Here is a 25,995-nt window from a genome sequence, read left to right as displayed (position 1 = left end):
GCTATATAGCAGTATATATATTCCAGTGTAATGTGTGTGACTGGATGTAAGACACTATATAGCAGTACATATATTCCAGTGTTAATGTGTGTGGCTGGATGTAAGACACTGTATAGCAGTACATATATTCCAGTGTTAATGTGTGTGACTGGATGTAAGACGCTATATAGCAGTACATATATTACATTGTTATTGTGTGTGACTGGATGTAAGACACTATATAGCAGTACATATATTCCAGTGTCATCGTGTGTGACTGGATGTAAGACACTATATAGCAGTACATATATTTCAGTGTTAATGTGTGTGGCTGGATGTAAGACACTGTATAGCAGTACATATATTCCAGTGTTAATGTGTGTGACTGGATGTAAGACGCTATATAGCAGTACATATATTCCAGTGTTAACGTGTGTGTCTGGATGTAAGACACTGTATAGCAGTACATATATTCCAGTGTTAATGTGTTACTGGGTGTAAGACACTATATAGCAGTACATATATTCCAGTGTTAATGTGTTACTGGGTGTAAGACTCTATATAGCAGTACATATATTCCAGTGTTATCCGGTGTGACTGGATGTAAGACACTATATAGCAGCACATATATTCCAGTGTTAATGTGTGTGACTGGAAGTAAAACCAGTGTCTGTGAGGTATGTATTCCTATGGCACGACACAGCAGCACGTGTCGCATGCCGTCTGTACACAGATCACACAATCAGGTGATGGACAAGTCCACCATAGCCCATTTACTGTTCAAAATAAAAGCTGTGTAGCAGAGGTTGGAGATTTTATGGATGACAACTTGTTTTATGAAGCGATATTTCGGCTTAGATTCTTACACCGTTGTCAACCAAGCGTAACCACGAGTAGTAAGATTGGCACTCTAGCCTGGTACCGGAAACGTCGCATGGTACTGCAACAAGACGTTGTAAGTATCCTGCCTTATATATTTTTCATCAACTTCAGACAGATTAGGAACGATGTTAATCTGAACTACGTTTGCTGTAAGTGCAGAGATTCTACAGATTAAACGCCAACTTTTTCTACGTGCACCCGTCCGTAACATCTCCCGCAGCAGATGTTTGACGTCATCATCGCTGGGAATAATTGTAAAAGGGTGACTCAGATCCGGCTCATAGGTTTTTCTGGCACGTGTATTTCAAGCCACTCAAACACGATATCACGTGTCCGCTAATTCAAAGAAAAACTGTTATAAACGTATATAGCTCTACCTGTTATTAAGGGACCATGTTTCACTGCGTATGAGTGAGTATGGTTAGCATTACTCTGACACCATAGACCCAGAAGAAACCAACAATGATCTTTACATACTAAAACCCGTGTGGGAATCGATCATGTGGGGTCTAAGTCACGAAGAGCAAACGCTTAATCCACTAGACCACCCCACCGTGTCTTCCATGTATTCGTCAAGGCTGTAGATATACAGCAGGCAGCGGGTGTATTTCAGCATTCATTCGTCGATAAAAATAATCAAATGAAATACCTCTTGAAAACATGAGTTTGAAGTTTATTCCATGAAGTGTCGTTTCAACATCAGTAACAAAGTCTCGAACCCAGACACGGTACCGAAATAGCGCCTGTTAACCATTACTTTGTTTCGCTCTCCACATACACGAGTATCAAAGTTTGAACATACAATTTCATAATGGAAAAAATTATTTATGAAACATGTCAGTGCGGGGGCGTTTGTCGGCAGTCGTCTCTCTCTTTCAGCAACAGGCCATGGTGATGAACGTCTGATCCAGAAGGAAGGAATGGTGGTATGCAGCCTCACATTTTGCATCCGGGCCACAGGATGATGACGTCAGAGGTCACGTGACTCAATGACGCATTGTACGAGATGCCATCAGTCTTTCCCATAGGTCTTGTTCTGCCTAAAAATATGCACGAAAACATGATATTTATTAATAAGTAAATTAATTAGTGACACATATTATATTTCTGTGTGGAACAATGTTTTATGTTTACATAAACCAGGACATGGAGTACTTAGCATCAGTAAAAGTGTTTAATATTTGACACTCTTATTTTGTACTGAGATGAATATCCCAGACAGGGAGTAAGGTGTAATTACAACATTTTAACTGCTAACATTTCGTACATAAAAGTTTACGTATTTGACCTCTGACATAAAGTTTACATGTGTATCTGTATATTCTCTCTGAAAACAACTTTGTGTATAAAGTTATGTGTAAACCCACTAAACGCTGTTCAGAAAATACTCGGATACATATATTTTTAAAAAACTCCTCGACAACCAGTCTGTGAAATCGTTTTCGTAAAGCCTTGACTTGTATACGACTCACGTCAGCTAAGTTTCAGTAAGTCTATTGAGTTATTGAATACACTGAAGCAGGCTGTTTCAACAAAGCGGCCGGTTACAGGTTTGTCTTTCTACGATCTGTTCTCCTTCAGCTGTGTCGACGAATGTGGAAGAATGACCATCTACTATACGAAACTTACGGCAATAAGGTAACTTCATCGGATAAAATTATCGACCACCAGTAATTGACGGATTTTCGTACAAAATTTTCAACGGGTGTTCGGTTTTCGTTGTACATGAGAATAACAAATGAATTAAAAGGACACTTTCTGTATATTCTCATGGCACGCAATGTCCCCTTGTCTCTTCATACAATGAGTATTTCAATAGAAAATGAACCCATCTTCAATCACACCTGAATTTAACAATTTACATCCTAAGATAATGTTTTTCCGTAATCGCAATATACTTGTCTTCGTGCCCAGCAAACTCTCACACCGTCTTATTGTCAAGTAGGGTGACTGTTTAGTCAGCACTTAGGGCCGCTTCGAACAGTAACCCAGGCTGTGTAAGTGTAAGCTGTTTGTTTGGGTTTGTAAACCCACGGGAACGGTTATGGTGCAGACAAACCAAGAATGGCGTTCAGGATTTGAACTCTCGACAACTGGATCCCGGCATATTTAAGGGACGCCATTCGCGACCCCGATTGCCATAATAACGAGGTGTTGGTTAAATACAGGAACATAAAATAATTGAGGATGTTTTCAGCCGCTGTGTTTACTTTATAACTATTCCAGCAATATAAGCTTCACATATTGCACTCATGTAGTGTAGCCCTCAGGCGGGACAAGCGACTGCTTTAACCACTGGACTACCACAGCGTCCCTTATTCATTATGTCTATATAGTAGCTGCTACGTGTGTCTGTACATGCCGAATGTCAACTGAAGGCAATGAACCACACAAAAACTACATGTAGCTTGTTCATTCTCCAAACACCGAGACACTCTCAATAATCTACTTGGACAAATCCCGCAAACATATTTTGCCTGTCGATGTGTGTGTTGCCGGGACGGAAGGTAATTAATCGGGCGATTCCAATACAACTCAATATCACGTGCCTCCCTCCGCCGTTTGTTTACTGAGTCAACATACATCACTCATGTGGTCTGTAATAGCCAGAGCAATGACCAAGGGCTAGTTATTGAACATCAATTACACAGCTTACTCGTGAACAACGCAAATACCCGGAACGGTGCTCTTTTATAAATGGCAGGAGCTATACTCGATCAAAGATCCCGCCTGTAGTCAAGGGAAGATTGGGCGGATCGGAGAGGTGTGTTTGGTAAACGCAATTCAGCAGAAACTCAGCAGACTGTTGTACATTGACTGCAGGAGTCACGCTCGCCTTCTTAACTCAATACCCAGGCCCAACCCATTGCTGATTCTTCTGCACCACTCATAACTTTTATGTCCATCACATTAATTCCAATCGTCAAAACGAGAAGATAACCAGCCTCTAAAATCTGCCTTGACAGATTCCACCCGGTCTAAAGGCTATATCGTGATGGTAATTGTATGAACGGATCAACTTTCTTCCCAGTCCGTATCTAAATCTCCTTCCTAATCCATATCTAACACTTGTAACTACTGTTTACACTCCTGTGTATCTTAGAGCTAACTCTCTCCCATCCTACTCAAACTGAAGATGTATGTCACTTCCTCCCAACATTAAACTGCCACAGCGAGATAGAGCTGTATATATTTTACAACTCATTATAATAGTAATCAACTGTCTGATACAGGTACGCATGACATTGATACTGCCCTCAGTGGCTGCTTGGAGGTTTTACTGTCGCATCCACTGAGTTTCAACACCATCTTCTTTGTGACTGGAGACCCTTTGATATCCCTGAGTCACCTGACGCTAATACATCCAATGACGAGACAGACCGAGTTGTACTTCTGTTGTTTGAGCATAGTTAAAGGGCGACAAGCCCCGAGTTAATTAGCAGTCCAAGACAACCCGAGTCAAGCCATTCAAAACTCGTTTTGTTTGTCTGTATTTCATATATTTTGAAGTATATCAATATCATAGTTGAAAATTACCACATTTACACGCAGACACTGCCTCAGATGAACACAAGCCACTAATTACAACATCTACAACAAAAACAGTCTGTCTGCAGATCATGCATCACAGTGGTTCTTATAACACGGTGCTCAGTCGGGCAAACTAAACAATGCTAATGGTTGATAGCCACACACATGAGGGTTCGATGACGTGTTTACTACGTCAGAGCTGAAATTCAGTCCCCACATCTACCACAGCACTTACACATCGGGGTCCAACTATTATTCAACCTCTATAGGTGGGTGCTACTGCCAATGGTCACAAGAATGAGTGAGTTTGTTATTCTTAACGGTATTTCAGTGTTAGTTTATCGTGGAGAAAAACCCCAAGTTGTGCAGCTTTTAGACATTCACTACTTTGAAAACTATGAACTATGATGAATCCTACTCAGGGTGAATCTGGACTTCGAACCCACAGTCAAAGGATACTGGTAGGTTCAAGAGACGCAACTCTGCACGGCACATAACGGCGTCATTGGCGACGTAGCTCGAGGCGACCTGAACATCGTTAGAAGTTGTCAGGAATTCTGTCTGGCGTGACTAATTTCGCCAGCAGCGTGTCCCTCGCCTTCCCACCACATCACGTTACGTCATTACGAAGTATTCGATATCTCGTCAGTCTCGCTCGTCGTCACAAAGACATATTGACCGCCATGTTTCCTTCCTGACACGTGGCGGAGGAGTAACGCGTTTCGTGAACATAATTAGCAGGTTAACATTCAAACTTAGTTCACGGACATCGATTATTTGGCAATAGGATCACCACCACCCACCACCACCACCCCACCCCACCACCCATCCAAGTTCAAACAAATATTGGGATACTTGTATGAGAACGTGTGGGGGATTTGGGGGAGTTTATAATAGTTCCCGGTACACTTTCAACGCTTTGGATCGATGTGTTCCACTTCTTGACTAAACGTGTTCCTATTTATTTTCAGTTTTTTTCTCGCATCAGTTCATCGATAACGCTACGAAGAAATATTACAAAATGCCAAATTTCTGACATATTGCATTACGTGTGATTTCATCAGAGGAGATTTTCAGAGGAGCGTGATGTTGGCTGCTCGAGCAGAAACAGTCGTTTAGAGCGTAAGTGTTGGGCTGTCAATCAGGCGTGAACGGGAACCTATCAATGTCGGAAAACCAGGGTAAAGAGCAGATACGTGACGCACAGCCTCAGGTTTTGAATTTATGCTACAAACGTTCTACAACGTGAATATTGTTTTACACCAGGATTATTAAAACCCTGCAATATCAGGACGAGGGGACAGTCGTGAAAACTCAGCCCTGGTGTTTAACACCTTAGCCAAGCAGTGCCGTCAGCTTCTGTCAGTTGGTAACCGGGATGTGGATGCCTCAAGGCCATACACGTGCGTCGTCATACGCGCGTCCCTCGTGGGGGCGGGCTACAGTTGATCCCTCACAACCTATGCCGTTGTAAGACGCGCCTCAGGGGATCGTGTGGTGAAGCTCGGGTACTTGATTGGTTGCTCGTCAGCGTATCGTGACAGCGTTGTTAGTTGTTCATACTATCAACCACCGGATCGTCCACACCAGACTACTGCAGTGCTGGGGGTAGTTCCAGGTGAAAATAGGTCATCTACCTCACGCAGGGCTTAGAAGCGATTAACTGAAAGCGTGTTGAATATGTAGCCTGTCTTGGCGTATTTCAACGATTCGGTGTTCGTGCTATCGACCTCTGGTTTACAAGGCACAAATTCTGCTAATGTTAGATCTCAGCAAACTAACGGCAATAAGGCAGTATGAGAATTAATTAAACATATATTATTCATATATTTCAGTCGATATGTAATGTGTATTGATTATGTTTTCAAACGTTCAACTGAAGGGCTTTTGTCCCAAGTTGGATCGTTATTCGGCACGTGAAGTGCATTAACACTTCCCACTACATCACGACAGCATAACATGGACTTTACGAAAGGTACTGAGACAAGTCGGTATGTACAATGCTGACTCCACAATATGTCCCACTATTGTACGGGACTGTACTGCACAGTACTCACTTTCCATGTCCCTCTTATATGTAGTAGCGCTTACACTTCTGGTAAGATACGCTAAGAGTGTTGTGCGTAGCGAGGTCAAGTGCCTGAATACCATTTAAGGGGTGATGTCTTTGTCAGAAGCTTGTTGACCAGCTAATGTAAATTACTACTTAATGTCCACGTATACGCTGCAAGTAAAGATTGCAGCTGTCTTTATTGATGGATGTGGACACGACAACACAGTGTACACCCGCATCAGCGATCAACGACATCGAACACGCACCAACAAATTAAATCCTGTTCTCTGTTCCGAGTATCAAGGGAGAGTCAATATTGGATGATATAATTAAGTAAACATTGCATTAACAGAAAGCAAAGATAGACATTATGTTTAAATACATTTCCCCACGGTTGTAACATATACATGTAATAATATGATCACGTGACATAGAATAACATGGCCATGTGACCTGACCACAGCAGCGCGGCACACGTCGGTGATTACGGCGCGTAAACTACGTTCACTTAGACAGACCGTCCAGCAATTGAGGAAATTACAAAGACCACAAAAACAATAAGTTGTATATTTGTGGGTCACGATTTGTGTTATTTCCATTGTGCGGGGGCCGACCGAGGTATTGGGTAATAAACGATGTCGATTTTCTGGTAATTAAGTATTGATGGAGAGTCCGGCTGGCCATGCGTATTGCCGCCAGGGACGTGAAGCATTTATATCCTTGGTTATTACACTGATACACAATAGACGCGGATCAGCACACACCTTGAGCGGAAAAGGCAGTGAATGCTCTGTAATATGCTTGTCGTGGAGCTTTGTTTGTTTCAGAAAGGTGTGCATGTCAGGAGCCGGGAATATTTACAACTTGTCGGGATGGTAATTTCCGAAATTAAGTTTGTTTTGAAATTTGTAAAAATGACATGCTCCTCGTCATAGCTTGAGTGTTAGTGTCATGAATATGAAAACTTTCTAACGTATTTTTCCACTCAGCCGTTAGACAAACTGAACAATTGTATCTGTGATGTGCCACACCAACATTACTATGTCATCACCTCAGACAGCAAATCATCAAACACCTCACAGTCCATTTAGCGTTTTCTCAGCCGACGTGGGTTTGGGTGTGGGTGTGTGTGTGGGTGTGGGTGTGTGCGTCGGGGTTTGGGTGTGTGTGGGTGTGGGTGTGTTTGTGTTTGTGTTTATGTTTGTGTGGATGGCGTTGGGATGCTTGCAGCTAAAAAGGACAGTACGAGGGGCGTTCATTACAGATTTCCCCTGACCCACTTCTGGTTTTCACATGTGGCTGAAACTTCACGTGAGTAATGACACATATGTCTATGGGTCATGTGGAATTTTCAGCATTGAACTATTAACGCTATTTCTTTGACAAGCGTTATATTGAACAAAGGTGTGATAATGGAGCCAGATTGAGTACCGAGCAGTGATCAACTTTTTGTACTTGAAAGGTCGCACACCAAAAGAGACCTTTGATGAAATGAAAGCAACTTATGGGGAGGATGCCCCATCGTATGACGTAGTTTAACACTGGCATCGCCAGTTTAAATGTGGTCGGAAATCAGTGGAAACTGCTCCTATTCCTGGTCGACCTTATTCAGCCATTGTGAAGACACTGTCCGTCAAGTGGAGATTGCCATTTTGGGAGATCGTCGTATAACTGTTCGCCAGTTAGCCCATGATGTCAAGATCAGTGTAGGGTCTGTGGAAAAATCATTCCTGACAATTTGCACATGCATAAGGTGCCTGCATGATGGATTCCCAGGTTGCTCACACCTTTCAGAAGCAGGTACGAGTCAGTTGCTCAAAGGCTCTTTTGGACATGTGACAAGAAAACTAGGCAAACTGTTTCGACAGACACACCATGGACCATCTGACGTCCATATCTTTCCAACTATGACGTCATTTGTTAAGGGAACACGCTTCCCAGATGATGAAACACTGATTTCGGAAGTCACGTCATGGTTTGATACGCAACGTACTGACGTTTTCAAGCAAGGTCTTTAGTTGCATAAAACGATGGGAGAAGTGTGTAACTCTTGGTGGCTGCTATGTAGAGCTGGACTAATAATTGTGCCAAGTTTTGTTCCAGTAAGTCCACTGCAAGTGGGTCAGGGGAAATCTTTAATGAACGCCCCTCGTATCTCTAACTAAAGAGAATGGGGCGTCAAGGTTCCGAGGTAGAATACACGTCCTGATGCCCCGAAAAACACGTGCTATAACTGTACTATTACCAACTGCGGTCTTAAGCATTCACTTTCTCACCACAAGGAGGCGTGCAAATATTGCACCTGCCCATGATCACACAATCTGGTTAGTGGGGACATCGAAGAACCGTTCGTGAAACATTCCAGTTTGTCGAAGTTCGAATCAAACGGAGTACCGGTATTAAACCACAGTGGTGGGGGTCATATACCTGTATCGTGTTACCGTTTACAACTTACGTAGAGAGTGTATTCGTACGGTTTTAGTTAATCCGCCTTAATGCGATATAACCATAATATGGTGTTTTAGTTAAACGGCCTTAAACCATGTACATAGGTGGTGTTGGTTTGAGTTACATCTCCCCAGAAGACATAGAGAAATCACAGAGTTCCACGCTGGTTTAAAATACAGATGGAAATTATTGGGTTCGGGTTATATCACCTCAAACGATATATGGTATTATGGTTAAGTCACCCCTCCTTAGTCTGTATATCTAAATTATGGGGCTCAAGTTACACCACATTAAAAGATATTTCGAGATATTGGAGTTCGAGTGATATGTCTAGGTTAAGGTTATAAAGCAATAACATAGTTCGAGTTATACAGCCTCCAATGACGGGACTTCTCCATCCACCTGGAGACAGCTGACCAGCAACCTACTGTAGAAGTCCCCGTTCGCGTCCTGAAGTTTTAATTACTTGACTTACGTCAGCAAGTCGACCCGAAATAAAATGAAAATGAAATCATAACTAGGTCAGCTTGGAAAAACGAGGTACCCTTTAGGTTTATGTCCTAAAATACAAGCCTTTTCACTTGTTCAAGTCACCGCATCGATTATTAAATTTTACAAATACGACAGAAAAGCTTTATGGTCACTTGAGGTTTACAACGGGCCAGTCAATACTAATTAAGTCGACGTTGCTGAGGTGTGTGATCTACTGCTTCGTTAATACAAATCTGAGACACGGCGTCCGGGCAGGAGGTCTTATCGTGTTAACTCTGGAAACAGACGCAGCTCTCCTACAATTCATTTGAGGAAAGGGTCTGTAATTGATGCTGGTGAATGAATTTCGTTTTACTGGGTTCAGTGTGCTTGTTATAAGGTCACATCAGTAGTACCTCGTCATAACGTCCCGAGGAACTACAATCTGATTTGTTGTTATGATTGTATATTCAATATTAGCATGACAACATACACGTGATCATGCTTCCTGAAACAGACTTATCGTCCAACCACGGTCTGTCTGAACTGCTGTCGGGTGTGGTTAAATCCACGCCATCAAACGTCCCTTATACAATGAAGACGGGTGGTTCTACCTCGAGGTACCCATCCTTGGTTATCAGGGGCATTACCTCTTCTGTTCTGATAAACAACCTTCACACGTCCCATCGGTTGGAGGTCAGGGCCCCGCTTCACAAAGCTATCGTAGCGCTACGACTGTCGTACCTCCTATACTGTAACAACGGGGCCCTGACCTCCTATACTGTAACAACGGGGCCCTGACCTCCTATACTGTAACAATGGGGCCCAGGTCACAATCTTCATCTCTCTAATCACGTACTTGGCTTTGTTTCTCCAGCATGAATTGACTACGATTCGACGGCTGTTGTAGAGTCGTGGCTTTCGAATCAGTCTCAACACAACGCCATGACGGGGAGTCGTCCACAGCATTGAAAATAATGCACTCTTAAATGCGTATTGCATTCAATTTGATTGAAACATGTGATAGTGACTTGCTGTATAGACATAATGGCCATACTGATTGTCGCACGTCCACTCCGTCCACGGTGTTGGCGTGACCATCAGTGCCAGGTGTGACCAGCATGTACTGTACTCCTTGCCACAGTCTACGGATTGTGTCCTGTATAGGTCTCCCCCATTCGTCCTGCTAAACGTTGGCCAGTGATGCCAGCGACTGTTACGTATGTTGACGTATTTCGGGATATTCTAACGGGTTCAGATACGGAGAACGGGGAGGCCATTACAATACGTTGACGTTTGAATTATACAAGAAGTCAACAGTGTGTGTTGTGTTTTAATTAGCGTTGTGGTACTGAAACAAATACCTCTCTTGGCTGATGATGGGAAGATGGTGACGATGTGGTCTCTGACCGATCCAACGAATTTGTTGTCAGATTGTCTCGAACCAGCACCAAGTCAGCCATGGCTTCCTACATATTACACTTCTGTCTCACAATCTGTCGACCTGTTTGGTTTAAACCGTATAGTTCGTCGGTGACCACGTTGTCTTCCATCTCGCCGATGGGGGAGGAAGTCGTGATTCACCAATGAATCCAACTCTTACCAATCCCATGTCTGTACGGCGTTCTTCTGTCGCATACCTTGTCGGCAATGTAAACGTCTCAATAGAGACATGAAACTCGGTTTTACGGGTCTAATTCCCGCCTATCGCAGTCGATTCCACTATATAATGTACATTCAATATAATGTACAGATTTCTTTTACTCTTTTATTTTTGACGAGTCTACCTACACATCTAACTAAACATCTTTAATAGAATGGTTTAGTTTCACTGAGAAAATATCCAAAAACATGTAACACTATTTCGATTTGCGTAGCGATCCTTTGTTTACATAGGTTGTACGGCTCCACGTGCAGTCATCGAAGCCGACGGAGAGCAAACGATGCAGCCAGTTTGATATCTAAATTTGTACTGTCATAGACCTAACTGTCGCAGTTGTGGAAGAATATATATGTAACAATGTAAAACATTATAAAGAGAGCGCCGAAAAGCTTTCGTGAGTCCAGACTCTTCTTATTATGAATATGCGCGTTTGATTACAAACAAGAGAAAAGTCCGGTCACGTGATATGCAAATTAGCCCGTGGCAGTGATGTTATGTTAAGTCATCGCTGTGCCGGAGTGTGAGTCGATTCCTGATTGTTAGATCTGATACCCTCCTCACACCTTGTAGTCATGGCGGCAGTACCATGTCGTATACACGACGATGATGAAGGCCCCGCATGTAGTGATCATGTGCAGGGCTAGTGACTCTTGGATCCCTTAACTGGACAGGGTGCTCTGGTGTTAGGAAATGGCTTGCAACTGCACTACACTAGTTGACGAACATATTACTATCATTCAATCAATATAATATTGTCTTTTGTACAATGTTTCATAGATTAAACAAATCAACATTCTCAGTATCCCATGCGCGTTTTGAAGAAAGTAACACAGACATAAGACATACAGGTATTGTGGTATCTTGACACTTATCGACATGGTTATGGAGTTTACAGAGCACTAAACACATTACACAACTCAAGGTTACAGTAAATGCACCAGCGTACCGTGTTGTCGTCGTTGACAGGCCGGAGACCCAGTTTGGACGCCAGGAACTGCAGTCTCTGGTAGGAGTCAGTATCGTCTGTGTTCCAGTCGTTGTCCACTAGTGACGGTCTGCAACAAGATGGCCGCTGTTTAGTTCACCTGATGTCACACAGTAAACAAGGCATTCTACCATGACTTCAGTAAATACTGGATTGTGACTGGTTAATCAAAGTCATTCAGACGGGAATAATCACGTTATATACCTCTGAATTTCCAATACAGAATGTATCTTTTAAAATCTTAATAACGCGGTTATGGTAGAATGGAGATAAACGTGCAACGTGTTTGAAAATCAGAGGCATATGCGTTCGGTTTTAAATCAAATTTAGAGCTATTATAATTTCGTTATATACCTCTGATTTTCCAACACAGTATGTTTATCTCCTCATTATACGTTAGTTACATCAGTCCAGGTTAATCAATATCTCCGCGAACTTGGAGATTACTGGTACAGTGGCGGTAGTCTATCTATCTCAGCAGGGGATCTATCTCCAGAATAGAATACGAATCTATCCAGCTTAAATAAAACCGTTCTCATTTTGGTTAGTTAAACTTGAAATGTCATAATTTTATGAGGGCAACCTGTTTTTTTGCGGTTCCTCGATTCGTTTGGCAGAGTTGTGTCCCTTAGTAGCGGCCAGGATCTTCTGATCGTCGATCTCACAGCGTCGTTGTGGTGACAATGTGGTTATGGTCTACGACTTGTTTTCTTAACGTTAAACCCTTTGGTAGTCATAAGTACAATACATTCTTCAGTACAACTACTGGGAAATGCATGATTATCACTAAGAAATAATAACGACAAACATCATATGTCTGAGAAAATGTAATGTGTTTTTCCAGACATATTCAAGGTATACAGTCAGGTAGACATAAGCAACATCAGAAATAACTGCACTTTAGCAATAAATAGTTGACATTTGGCTTCGCGACTATTGCTGGTTATGTCTGGGGAATAAGAGTTTTCTTACCAAAAACAAAATACCACAGTAGAATTATACACCTGAAGAAAGAGCTAATGCAACGTGGTCAACTTACTGTTTGTTTAACGCTGGCATGTCATCACTGTCGGCGGCGTCTATGATAGCTGCCTGGGCTCGCTTGGCGGCAACACCGCGGCACCGGGGGGCAAACACGAACCGCCTGTAGGGTGGAGAATAGAACAGCCATTTCAGACAAAGTTATTTCTAATACTGTTTAAACGTACGTAACACATTCATATCTACCAAGTGTCATATAGTGACATACGGTGTCATACAGTGTCATACAGTGACATGAAGTGTCGTAAAGTGTCATACAGTCATACAGTGTCAAACAGTGGCACACGGTGTCATACAGTGTCACATAGTGTCATACAGTGATAAACAGTGTCATACAGTCACACAGTGACATACAGTGTCATACAGCGTCATACAGTGCATGCAGTGTCATACATTGAAAGTCTCATACAGCTACATACAATGTCATGCAGTGACGTACAGTATCATACAGTGTCATACAGCTACATGCAGTGTCATACAGTGACATACACTGTCACACAGTGTCATACAGCTACATACAGCGTCATACAGTGCATGCAGTGTCATACATTGAAAGTCTCATACAGCTACATACAATGTCATGCAGTGACGTACAGTATCATACAGTGTCATACAGCTACATGCAGTGTCATACAGTGACATACAGTGTCATACAGCTACATGCAGTGTCATACAGTGACATACAGTATCACACAGTGTCACACAGTGTCATACAGTGACATACATTACATACAGTGTCACACAGTGTCATAGTGTCACACAGTGTCATCGTGTCACTCAGTCATACAGTGTCACACAGTGTCATACAATGTAACACAATGTCATACACGTTGACATACCAGAACATGATATGCAGTGACAGTTACAACTTGGACTCAATTTATATAATTGATATAGTAGAAGAAAGCATGGGTTTTATGAAAACTTCCAATGACTACATCACCTTCTTCCAACACTAGGATGGTAACTGCTTTACCGACAGTTTCTCACTCATGTTAGTGGTAGGGGTGTCAGTTGAGTTTTTAATATGAATTGAGCGATAACATTGTCACATCTCACGGTACATTGAGAACAGTAGTCTGACAGTAGTTTGTTGGATACAAGGATAATGTTTAACCTGAACATGCTTACATTTCGTGATTCCACCTCCATCAGTATATGTGCTGACCAATGTCAACGTGCATCTGCTGACCAGTGTCAACGTGCATCTGCTGACCAATGTCAACGTGCATCTGCTGACCAGTGTCAACGTACATGTGCTGACCAGCATCAACGCGTGCATGTCCTTAACAGTGTCAACGTACATATGCTGACCAATGTAAACGTACATGTGAAGACCAGTGTCAACGTGCATGTGCTTAACATTGTCAACGTACATATGCTGAGCAATGTCAACGTGCATGTGCTGACCAGTATCACTTGCATGTCCTTAACAGTGTCAACGTACATATGCTGACCAGTATCACTTGCATGTCCTTAACAGTGTCAACGTACATATGCTGACCAGTATCACTTGCATGTCCTTAACAGTGTCAACGTACATATGCTGACCAGTATCACTTGCATGTCCTTAACAGTGTCAACGTACATATGCTGACCAGTATCACTTGCATGTCCTTAACAGTGTCAACGTACATATGCTGACCAGTATCACTTGCATGTCCTTAACAGTGTCAACGTGCATGTGCTGACCAGTATCACTTGCATGTCCTTAACAGTGTCAACGTGCATGTGCTGACCAGTATCACTTGCATGTCCTTAACAGTGTCAACGTGCATGTGCTGACCAGTATCACTTGCATGTCCTTAACAGTGTCAACGTGCATGTGCTGACCAGTATCACTTGCATGTCCCTAACAGTGTCAACGTGCATGTGCTGACCAGTATCACTTGCATGTAACAGTGTCAACAGTGTCAACTGTGCATGTGCTGACCAGTATCACTTGCATGTCCTTAACAGTGTCAACGTGCATGTGCTGACCAGTATCACTTGCATGTCCTTAACAGTGTCAACGTGCATGTGCTGACCAGTATCACTTGCATGTACTGACCAGTGTCAACGTGCATGTACTGACCAGTTGAAACATGTCAATTGAAATTGAAGAAGGTAGACATTGACAAGTTACCGAATCGTGACATGGCTGAAAATATTCGCATAAACACTGCAAACCCAAGGTCCAATACATCCCCATGCTACCTGCATCAATCACATCACCGCCATGTCTTGTTGGTTTCCGTTCAGACACCATTAAACAAAGGATTCTACTTTCTTTTTTATCCTGTCATTTAGTTTCATGTATGGCGATCTGTGGTGGACTGTGTCCTTGGTGGTACTGGGGCTACTGAGTACCATGTCTACCAGGGTAACAGGAGGAGACCGGGGCTATTCAGTATCATGTCTACCAGGGTAACAGGAGGAGACCGCGGCTACTGAGTACCATGTCTACCAGGGTAACAGGAGGAGACCGGGGCTACTCAGTACCATGTCTACCAGGGTAACAGGAGGAGACCGGGGCTATTCAGTATCATGTCTACCAGGGTAACAGGAGGAGACCGGGGCTACTGAGTACCATGTCTACCAGGGTAACAGGAGGAGACCGGGGCTATTCAGTATCATGTCTACCAAGGTAACAGGAGGAGACTGGGGCTACTGAGTACCATGTCTACCAGGGTAACAGGAGGAGACCGGGGCTACTCAGTATCATGTCTACCAGGGTAACAGGAGGAGACTGGGGCTACTCAGTACCATGTCTACCAGGGTAACAGGAGGAGACTGGGGCTACTCAGTATCATGTCTACCAGGGTAACAGGAGGAGACTGGGGCTACTCAGTATCATGTCTACCAGGGTAACAGGAGGAGACTGGGGCTACTCAGTATCATGTCTACCAGGGTAACAGGAGGAGACTGGGGCTACTCAGTATCATATCTACCAGGGTAACAGGAGGAGACCGGGGCTACTCAGGACCATGTCTATCAGGGTAACAGGAGGAGACCGGGGCTACTCAGGACCATGTCTACCAGGGTAACAGGAGGAGACCGGGGCTACTCAGGACCATGTCTACCAGGGTAACAGGAGGAGACCGGGGCTACTCAGTATCATGTCTACCAGGGTAACAGGAGGAGACCGGGGCTACTCAGGACCATGTCTATCAGGGTAACAGGAGGAGACCGGGGCTACTCAGGACCATGTCTATCAGGGTAACAGGAGGAGACTGGGGCTACTCAGGATCATATCTACCATGGTAACAGGAGGAGACCGGGGCTACTCAGGACCATGTCTACCAGGGTAACAGGAGGAGACTGCAGCTTCCTCGCCAGTCGTCTATATTTGGGAAATATATACAAGTACAAAATGAATTTCATTTTCAATTTCAAACAAATGAGCAAAAATGCTTGTATTATAATAGCAATACGTCTGTGACCCTTAGACATGATGGCGCTAATGATAGCGTAGACACATATAAACACATGCTGTTATGTTTGAATAGCGTTACACCATACAGTAACTTTGTTGTGTGGCTTCGTATGTAGTTTCTATAACTTTCATTTCAATTTAAAGTTTTTGTATTTTTCGTGAAAATGGACTAAAGGTTTAATTACTGAAACATAAACAAACTCAAGAAGTATCATGGATTCTACAAAGAAAATTCTGAAACATTTAAATTTTGAATTGCTTTCAATTTTTGGCATGTGAAAATCACTTAACATAACATCATAGTTTTAGTCTGTTTTTCTGTGGCAAATAATTTCAAAACAACTTTTTGTCTTTTAAAAGATGAAATGGAAATTGGACAATAAATGAAATCTGACTGCACAACAATTCCAAGCATCTTCTCACTATTTTCATTTCCGACAGGTCAATGAGGTTCCCCTTCTAGGTTGTATTGCAGTTACTTGTTTCTGGGGGCGCCCACGTTGTACACGTAGGCTACAGACGGGTGACATAACTGACAAGTGCTCTCGGGTCAAACGTCGTACAACTAGTTAAAGTGGATGTTACTTCCTATAATTGTTGCAACAAATGAATGTGAAAACTTGCACCATGCTAATATGTTGCTAGTTACCGATGCGTGTATGATACTCGCCGTGTAGCAGCGTCAGCCTTAACCTTTTTGCTCCCTATTATTTCCATATTGACCAGCCGAAACAGAGTAACTGTCCCACCGGGGTTTCCTGATATCCACGATCCAAATCTGCATCGTACTTTATAAGCTCCAGGAAAGTGGATGCGCCGTGGTTTAACGACATGTGTGACATGATGCGATCCCCGACAACAACCTTCAACTAAGAGTACTTACATATTTATTTAGCTTGAAACCGAACCGGTAAAGATTTGTCATCCTCAATAACCTCGATTCTTGTCCAGTACATAGAGTTGCGTGATAGAAGATATACATACATATAGCTCAACACAAATCTTGTAGGACGCGAACTGTGTTACGTGTTTCATGGAACTACGATTCATGTCCATTATGGCAAGGTGGTTAGAAGATTGTTAGGTTACGAATCGGGAATCTGTTTGGAAAACATCATGGAAGAGACTGTCTAAATAGTTTATAGGGACAAGAGATATGGTTACCGCGGCTACCTGCAGTGGATCGAGGGGAGCATGCTGTTATAACACTAATGGTCGTTTGTACTCAGACAGGTCTCCTCTGGATTGATCAGTGGTTCAGCACACTTCGTTCACGCTTCCTGGGCGGTATTTCAGTTATAGCACGTCATATTAGGCTTAACGTTGGGGCAAAGGCGACATGAATACCGCGGAGTTTACCCCCTCTTTTTGAAACCGATATGGCGCTGTCAACCTAAGGATACAATTGGTCCAGATATGGGATTTGAACCCTACAATAGCTGATCCTGTCACGATTAAGGGAAGCAAGTACGTAGACGCGTAGACGCGTCTTCATTGACCTCACTCAGCGTAAATGTAACAATGGCCGGGAAGGAATCAGATTAGCTGGTACACTGTGTCACGGAGGAAGTTTAAAGAATAACACTGAACACGTTGTTTTCAAGTTTTCAAGCACCATGCATACTTGTCTCAATGTGTTTACAGTATGTTCGTTTGTTTATTGGGACTACTATCTACCCTGTCTGTTAGTGTTTATTGGGACTACTATCTACCCTGTCTGTTAGCGTTCATCAGTACTACTATCTACCCTGTCTGTTAGCGTTTATTGGGACTACTATCTACCCTGTCTTTTAGTGTTCATCAGTACTACTATCTACCCTGTCTGTTAGTGTTCATCAGTACTACTATCTACCCTGTCTGTTAGCGTTTATTGGGACTACTATCTACCCTGTCTGTTTATTGGTACTACTATCTACCCTGTCTGTTAGTGTTTATTATACTCTACCCTGTCTGTTAGTTTATTGTTCATCAGTTTACTACTATCTACCCTGTCTGTCTGGGACTACTATCTACCCTGCTGTTAGTGTTTATTGGTACTACTATCTACCCTGTTCATCAGTACTACTATCTACCCTGTCTGTTAGCGTTTATTGGTACTACTATCTACCCTGTCTGTTAGTGTTCATCAGTACTACTATCTACCCTGTCTGTTAGTGTTCATCAGTACTACTATCTACCCTGTCTGTTAGCGTTTATTGGGACTACTATCTACCCTGTCTTTTAGTGTTCATCAGTACTACTATCTACCCTGTCTGTTAGCGTTTATTGGTACTACTATCTACCCTGTCTTTTAGTGTTCATCAGTACTACTATCTACCCTGTCTGTTAGTGTTCATCAGTACTACTATCTACCCTGTCTGTTAGTGTTCATCAGTACTACTATCTACCCTGTCTTTTAGTGTTTATTGGGACTACTATCTACCCTGTCTTTTAGTGTTTATTGGGACTACTATCTACCCTGTCTGTTAGTGTTTATTGGGACTACTATCTACCCTGTCTGTTAGTGTTTATTGGGACTACTATCTACCCTGTCTGTTAGTGTTTATTGGGACTACTATCTACCCTGTCTGTTAGTGTTTATTGGGACTACTATCTACCCTGTCTGTTAGCGTTCATCAGTACTACTATCTACCCTGTCTACTTCTACCCTGTCTTTTAGCGTCTATTGGGACTACTAACTGTCTTTCTTGGTTGAACAAACTTCTTATCTGAGGTTTCTTCAGAACGTATTTGTTTGAATGAGTCGACCATTATTATCATGGAAGGTACTTCTGCTGCACTGTAATAGTGATGTACAACCAGTGCAGCAGCCACCGATATAAAGTGGCCTTGTCTATCTGGATATGAACGTAGTCTAACCAATATAGCGTCAATTAGATTCTGGTATTACACACTATGCTTGTATATTTATTACAGATAATAATTGACATTGTCTGACATTTGGTGGTACAGAAATATGCCCCCAGACATGTATCGCTCCCGGTATCTGAGCATCTACAGACTGAGTAGGTGGGTGAAAGTGGGACTCTCTCGACCACCGCTACCCCAATCACAACGGAATCCCAACATGAATGGCCCCGACGGGTGGACGATAGCGTGAGCACCCATCTTTAGTTTAGTTGTCCCTGCTGTCATGTGCTATATGTAGCATTCATTTGTAATCATCTTTGAAATAGACATGTTGGTATAGACATGATACTTCTAACTGCTACGTTTGTTGACAGAGCTATAAAACCTTGTGTAGCTACAGTTAACATCGAAAACGATGATTCTGCTTCTTTGGCATGTGGTAAAGGACAGGCTGTTACTGTTGTAACTTCTATATTTAGTGTGTTTGTAGAACCTTTGTGTCACATGATTCCTGTAAATATATGTACATGTCTCCTTACAATATGACGTGTATGAAACTGCCTCCCTTAATGTTGACTTGGTCGCGCATGAGCAGACAGAAATAAACAGGTAATTTATAAAGAATCTGTTAACTTAAACTACCTCTTGCTGACGTCGGCATTTGCGGTAGAAGCTAGGCACATACTATTTGAGACTCTTGGAACACCTGATTGCCATCTACCACACGAAACTAATCTACGTGAGTTACGTCACACAGTGAGACGGCCTGGTCCACGGACCTGACATTAAATATATGTCAGGTGCAAAACATTGTTTGCCGATCTGGAACTTTTAACTTGAAGGTTTTACTTTTTCAAAACAGTATTGAAGGTTTTGCGACATGAAAGCAGTGTTTCTGACTCCATGCAATAAAAACGATCGAAATGATGTGCTTGGTCAAATCTTCCACTGCCAAAGACGAAGCTCTATGTCAGTTCTCTGCATTTAATATGTGTATTACTGCAGGACATAGGCTGGCTACTATCAGGCGGTGGAATCTGGGGGAAAATACATCACACAGCCGAAACTCGTAACAGCAAATAGAGATTGTATGCTGTAGGCATAAAGACAGCGTATTTTGGTGTACTGAGGTACGTTACTGTATGTCTCTCGTATAGGATCAACCTTCTGCATTCAGCTGATAGGACAACAGCCATAAAGGTGTCCAGTGGCTAACTGAGCTTACTGACCATGGGTCACCTGCGGGGGGGACCAGAACGCTAGTGTAGGTTGGGGTAATAACCAGCCAGAGTCTCTTGACCAACAAGGTCACAATAACAGCGCCACTGGAACAGTCAGCTTCTTGAGCTGTTTGAAGCATATATATGTGTACATATTCGGTTTTAGACCACGTTGTGATATGGTAGGGACGCAGGCGTTTACAACTAGACAATGGTGTAGCGTGGGCGATTGTGTTGTTGGGTTTTAATGTGTTTCGTCTCACGTTAACTGCTAAGACGACTCCAAAATATACCATTGACTTTATTTTTAAGATTTCCGTCTGACAATAATTCAAAATATTGCATTCAGCATTTATGGTAAATGCTGAGAATACAGAAACGTTTATAAAAGACCCATTGCTTGTGAACAAGGCTGGGTCGTGTTTTGATACCCTTCTATTAACGAAGTCACTTATATTGCTATTTCTGAGTAAGATTCTCGATGCGGCGGAATGTTTGAAGAAACCTGTTGTAAATAAAAACAAGCCAGAAAAAAACGGTCATATGATTTGAAATGTGTACAGGCAAAACGAGAAGCTAGACGTCACCTGATAAGATTCAGACAGAATACGTCAAATGAATGTAACCAAATACATTGTCATATGAGAAATGGATACAATCATACAATATTGTGGGAAGTGTCAAAGTCCCTCGGCATATAAAAAAAACAAATGTTATTGAGGGCTATATGACTTGGAAAGATCTGAGACGTTAGTCAAGCCCGTGTGAGTGGAATAATGAGACTGAAAAAAACTGTTGATGGAACATTTTACGAATGTGCTGAGTATAGCGACAGTATCAACCACGCAGAAGCGTCTTTAGATTTCAGCTGTCGCCCATCACGGATCAGGAGATTCAAGAAGAAATGAACTATTTAAAGAATTACAAGTGCACTAGACATGATGACGTTATCGATTGTTATATTTTCAATCTGAAGAAACTTATTTTACAAAATATTTTATTGAGAAGTATTTCCGGATTCCTTGACGCAGTCAAACACAGTTCCTACATATAAGAAAGTCAAAATACAAAATCCAGATATTTACAGAGGAAATCCTTGCCTGTGGAAAATATAAATTATGCCTGAATATTAAATACCAGACTTTCTCACTATGCAAATGAGTTAAAGTCACAGAAACACATGCCTTTAGCCGGGATATTCTGCTATGGATCATGTTTTCATGTCAAATACACTTGTACATAAATATTCATCACAGAGGGGAAGGCTACCTCTCACTTATTACGGCGAATGTGTTTTACCTTTAGAAAGGTATTCGACTCTACCATGACTCTGTTATGTTTTCTTTAAGCTGGACATTGTTTACATCCATGAAAGCCAGCTTTAAATGGCTGATTAGTACGAGTAACATGCAGTCATGCTAGGTGTACTGGATATTTTCGCTCCTATATTGGTCGAAATCCAGGCACTGTATGGCCCCTAGAGTTCTCTTCTCTTATCAATGAATTGGGGCGGTATATAGCCTAATGGTGTAGGCGTCAACTGAAGACCCGGGTTCGATTCCTCACATGGGTACAACGTGTGAAGCCCATTTCTGGTGCACACACAACCACCATCCAACACCACCACCGCCACCAACACCATCCAACACCACCACCACCCCACACCACCATCAAACACCATCACCACCACCATCATCCACCATCACCACCACCACCATCCACCACCACCAACACCATCCAACACCACCAACACCACCACCACCATCCAACACCATCACAACCACCATCCAACACCACCACCGCCACCACCACCATCCAACACCACCACAACCACCATCCAACACCATCAAACACCACCACCGCCACCACCACCATCAAACACCACCACCACCACCATCATCCACGACCACCACCACCACCATCCACCACCACCAACACCATCCAACACCACCAACACCACCACCACCATCCAACACCATCACAACCACCATTCAACACCACCAACACCCCACACCACCATCAAACACCACCACCGCCACCACCACCATCCAACACCACCACAACCACCATACACCACCATCAAACACCACCACAACCACCACCACCATCAAACACCACCACCACCACCATCATCCACGACCACCACCACCATCACCACCACCAACACCATCCAACACCACCAACACCACCACCACCATCCAACACCATCACAACCACCATTCAACACCACCAACACCCCACACCACCATCAAACACCACCACCGCCACCACCACAATCCAACACCACCACAACCACCATCCAACACCATCAAACACCACCACCGCCACCACCACCATCCAACACCACCACCACCACCCCACACCACCATCAAACACCACCACCGCCACCACCACCATCCAACACCAACACCAACACCATCCAACACCACCACAACCACCATCCAACACCACCACCACCACCACCACCACCCCACACCACCATCAAACACCAACACCACCACCACCATCCAACACCACCACAACCACCATACACCACCACCACCACCCACACACCATTAAAACACCACCACCGCCACCACCACCATCCAACACCAACACCAACACCATCCAACACCACCACAACCACCATCCAACACCACCACCACCACCCCACACCACCATCAAACACCAACACCACCACCACCATCAAACACCACCACAACCACCATACACCACCACCACCACCCCACACCACCATCCAACACCACCACCACCACACCATCCACCACCACCAACACCATCCAACACCACCAACACCACCAAACCCATCCAACACCATCACAACCACCATACACCACCACCATCATCCAACACCACCAACCCACATCACCACCAATACACCACACCACCATCCAACACCACCACCACCACCAACACCACCACCACCACCCACACCACCACCACCACCACCCACACCACCACCATCATCCAACACCACCACCACCACCACCATCCAACACACCCACCACCCACCCACCATCCCACACCACCACCACCACCCCACCACCACCATCCAACACCTCCACCCACACCACCATCCACCACCACCACCCCACACCACCACCATCCAACACCTCCACCCACACCACCATCCCACACCACCACCACCACCCCGCACCACCACCATCCAACACCTCCACCCCACACCACCATCCACACCACCACCACCCCACACCACCACCATCCAACACCTCCACCCCACACCACCATCCCACACCACCACCACCACCACCATCCAACACCTCCACCCCACACCCCACCCTCCAAACCAGCGTTACTGCGCAATGTTAGGATTCCTAAGAATGCCTATGACATTCTTGTGTACTATGATAATTGTGGATACCAAACCCATGCAGATAGTGTACTCTATTGTTTTAATATGGATTAGGATTTGTATGGATTTCTCAATGGGTTGGAGGCACATATGCTCTTCTTGAAATAAACATACAGGATGCAACATATGTTATATTTGGGATTTGGGGTGGAAGCCGCGGTGGTTGAGCGGTTTGAGCGTCTGACTTTGTGTGCTGGCGATTAGGTGCCTGACTCTGAGGGTGTGGGTTCGAATCCCGGATGGGAATCAATCCAACGAAAGTTCTAGAATCTGTACTTTACAAAGAAAGTGTAATCCCAAATGTCACATATGTTACATTTGACCACTTTCTAAATGGCATTGTGTATTTCATAAACAGGATGCAGCTGATATATATCCAGTGTTTTAGAAGATAGTTCAATATATAATGTATACAGTGAGTTTAATCCCTTACTCGAACCAGAAGTATCTGACTCCATTAACAGGCAGAAAACAACGCAATAGTTGATAGGACTGAGGGCAGGGCTGTAAAGATTAACGTTTCTGACGGGAGATATTAAGGCGTTGAAGTAAGTCCTGTAATCTGAGAGATGAGGAGGGGGATAGCGTTAAACAGTCTGTAGCATGAAATATGATGTTTCTTATCATCCAAATATGTTTTGTAACGATGTAAGGTAATCAAGGAACTGATGTACACACCTGTGTCCAAGGTATCAAATGAGAAATGGCTTTTCAAATGCTGGAATAATACGACGTGCATGTTATGTAGTCGTATCAATGTGGTATGCACTGTCTTGGCCTTCGACCGTGAAATGAATAGAGGCTTGACACGGATACATATCAAAAGGATATGCAGTTATTGTTGCTTTTTGGTCTTGCTTTTCATCAGTTTTATCATTTTTAATCAAGTAAATTGATACCCGCCGTTTGTACGAGCTGCCATCGTCTAAGGAAATGGCTATTTTATTCATCACGATGTTCATCGTGGCCAATATGCACTTGAAGGTGTCCGGTATATCCAGCAGATAGAGACTACACAACTGTCAAGGCTCGTAGACTGCCGTGTCTCTCTCGTATTGTAATCACCACATGATTAATGACTAGACTGGGGCAGCACCTGTGTATGGATGCACACACTACAGCCTCGGATATCCGAACTTCCAGCCACAATATCACATTATAGTAGATATTTCCCTCATTGGCGAGACGTATGACGGCTATGATATTAATTAAAGGAATCATATATTTACCAAGATTATTTTATTGAATATATTTCTGTGCTGAATGTAGACAGTTATAGGTGAAGAGTACTCGATCAAATATCTTGCAGTACTTCTGGGTTTAGTTCTAAAGACTGACACATCACTTCTCACTATCTTGTTGAACACGAGCCTGTGTTGTGTTACCACAGACTACTTACTGTTCTAATATCAATGTTTGGCTGGACCTAAGGATACTCATATGTAATATTAATTTAGTCAAGGTGTTCGAAAATCCCAGACGATCAAAATACCTATTTCCCACAGAGGGGAACATAAGACTAGAATCCCCTCAAAACGAATAGCGAGATAATCAATACTTGAAATCATCGATATTTTTATATATTCAGTCGATATATATGTTGTGATGTAGTAAGGCCTCGTGTTACTTTGAGTCTGTCATCTTTTGTAAAGGCTCGATGATTACCTCTAATATTTGATCATTGTTAAATTCCATAATCATGGACATTATTGTGAGGACGAAAATTGGCAGCTTGGTGTCGTATTCCACGTGTGAAGGCTGCACTACAAACATCGATACTGGGTCACTCGGCACTGCTAATGTCGAGGATGAAACTAATCATGATACATTCAGTAATTAGATTGACGGAACTGTCTGGTGGTATAGCTGTGTTACCCAGCTGACATTTCAACATACTATCGTGTGTGGGACAGGTTTTTATTGTCAAAGAAATATAAGTAACTCCATCAGTTATGATTGAAAACTAGTGTCATTGTACTCTTGTGAAGACTGATTGTCGTTCACCTGTGACTTACAGAACTTATATGTGGTTGTGTGGAAAATAGTACGAGGAAAGGTGACATTTATCAGTTGATGGTGAAGCT

At 43.2% G+C, this 25,995-nt stretch overlaps 1 protein-coding gene across 1 annotated transcript in view; it reads right to left on the bottom strand.

The window, feature by feature from the left end:
* Positions 1–1,513: 1,513 nt before the first annotated feature.
* The window catches only part of LOC124267689, a 51,100-nt gene continuing 26,618 nt past the window's right edge, over positions 1,514–25,995 (bottom strand). The window contains exons 3-5 of the mRNA XM_046702670.1: positions 13,052–13,156; positions 11,974–12,082; positions 1,514–1,901 (exon numbers count right to left, since the gene is read on the bottom strand). Of these exons, the coding sequence (XP_046558626.1) occupies positions 1,848–1,901; positions 11,974–12,082; positions 13,052–13,156 (268 nt within the window). The 3' untranslated portion in view covers positions 1,514–1,847. The remainder of the gene's footprint in view (positions 1,902–11,973; positions 12,083–13,051; positions 13,157–25,995) is intronic.

The sequence above is a fragment of the Haliotis rubra genome, unplaced genomic scaffold (assembly GCF_003918875.1).
Source record: "Haliotis rubra isolate DU_JTF1 unplaced genomic scaffold, ASM391887v1 Scf133, whole genome shotgun sequence".
NCBI classification, from domain to species: Eukaryota; Metazoa; Mollusca; class Gastropoda; order Lepetellida; family Haliotidae; genus Haliotis; species Haliotis rubra.
The sequence above is the reverse complement of the archived record's forward strand: the minus strand, read 5'-3'. Positions and strand labels throughout refer to the sequence as shown.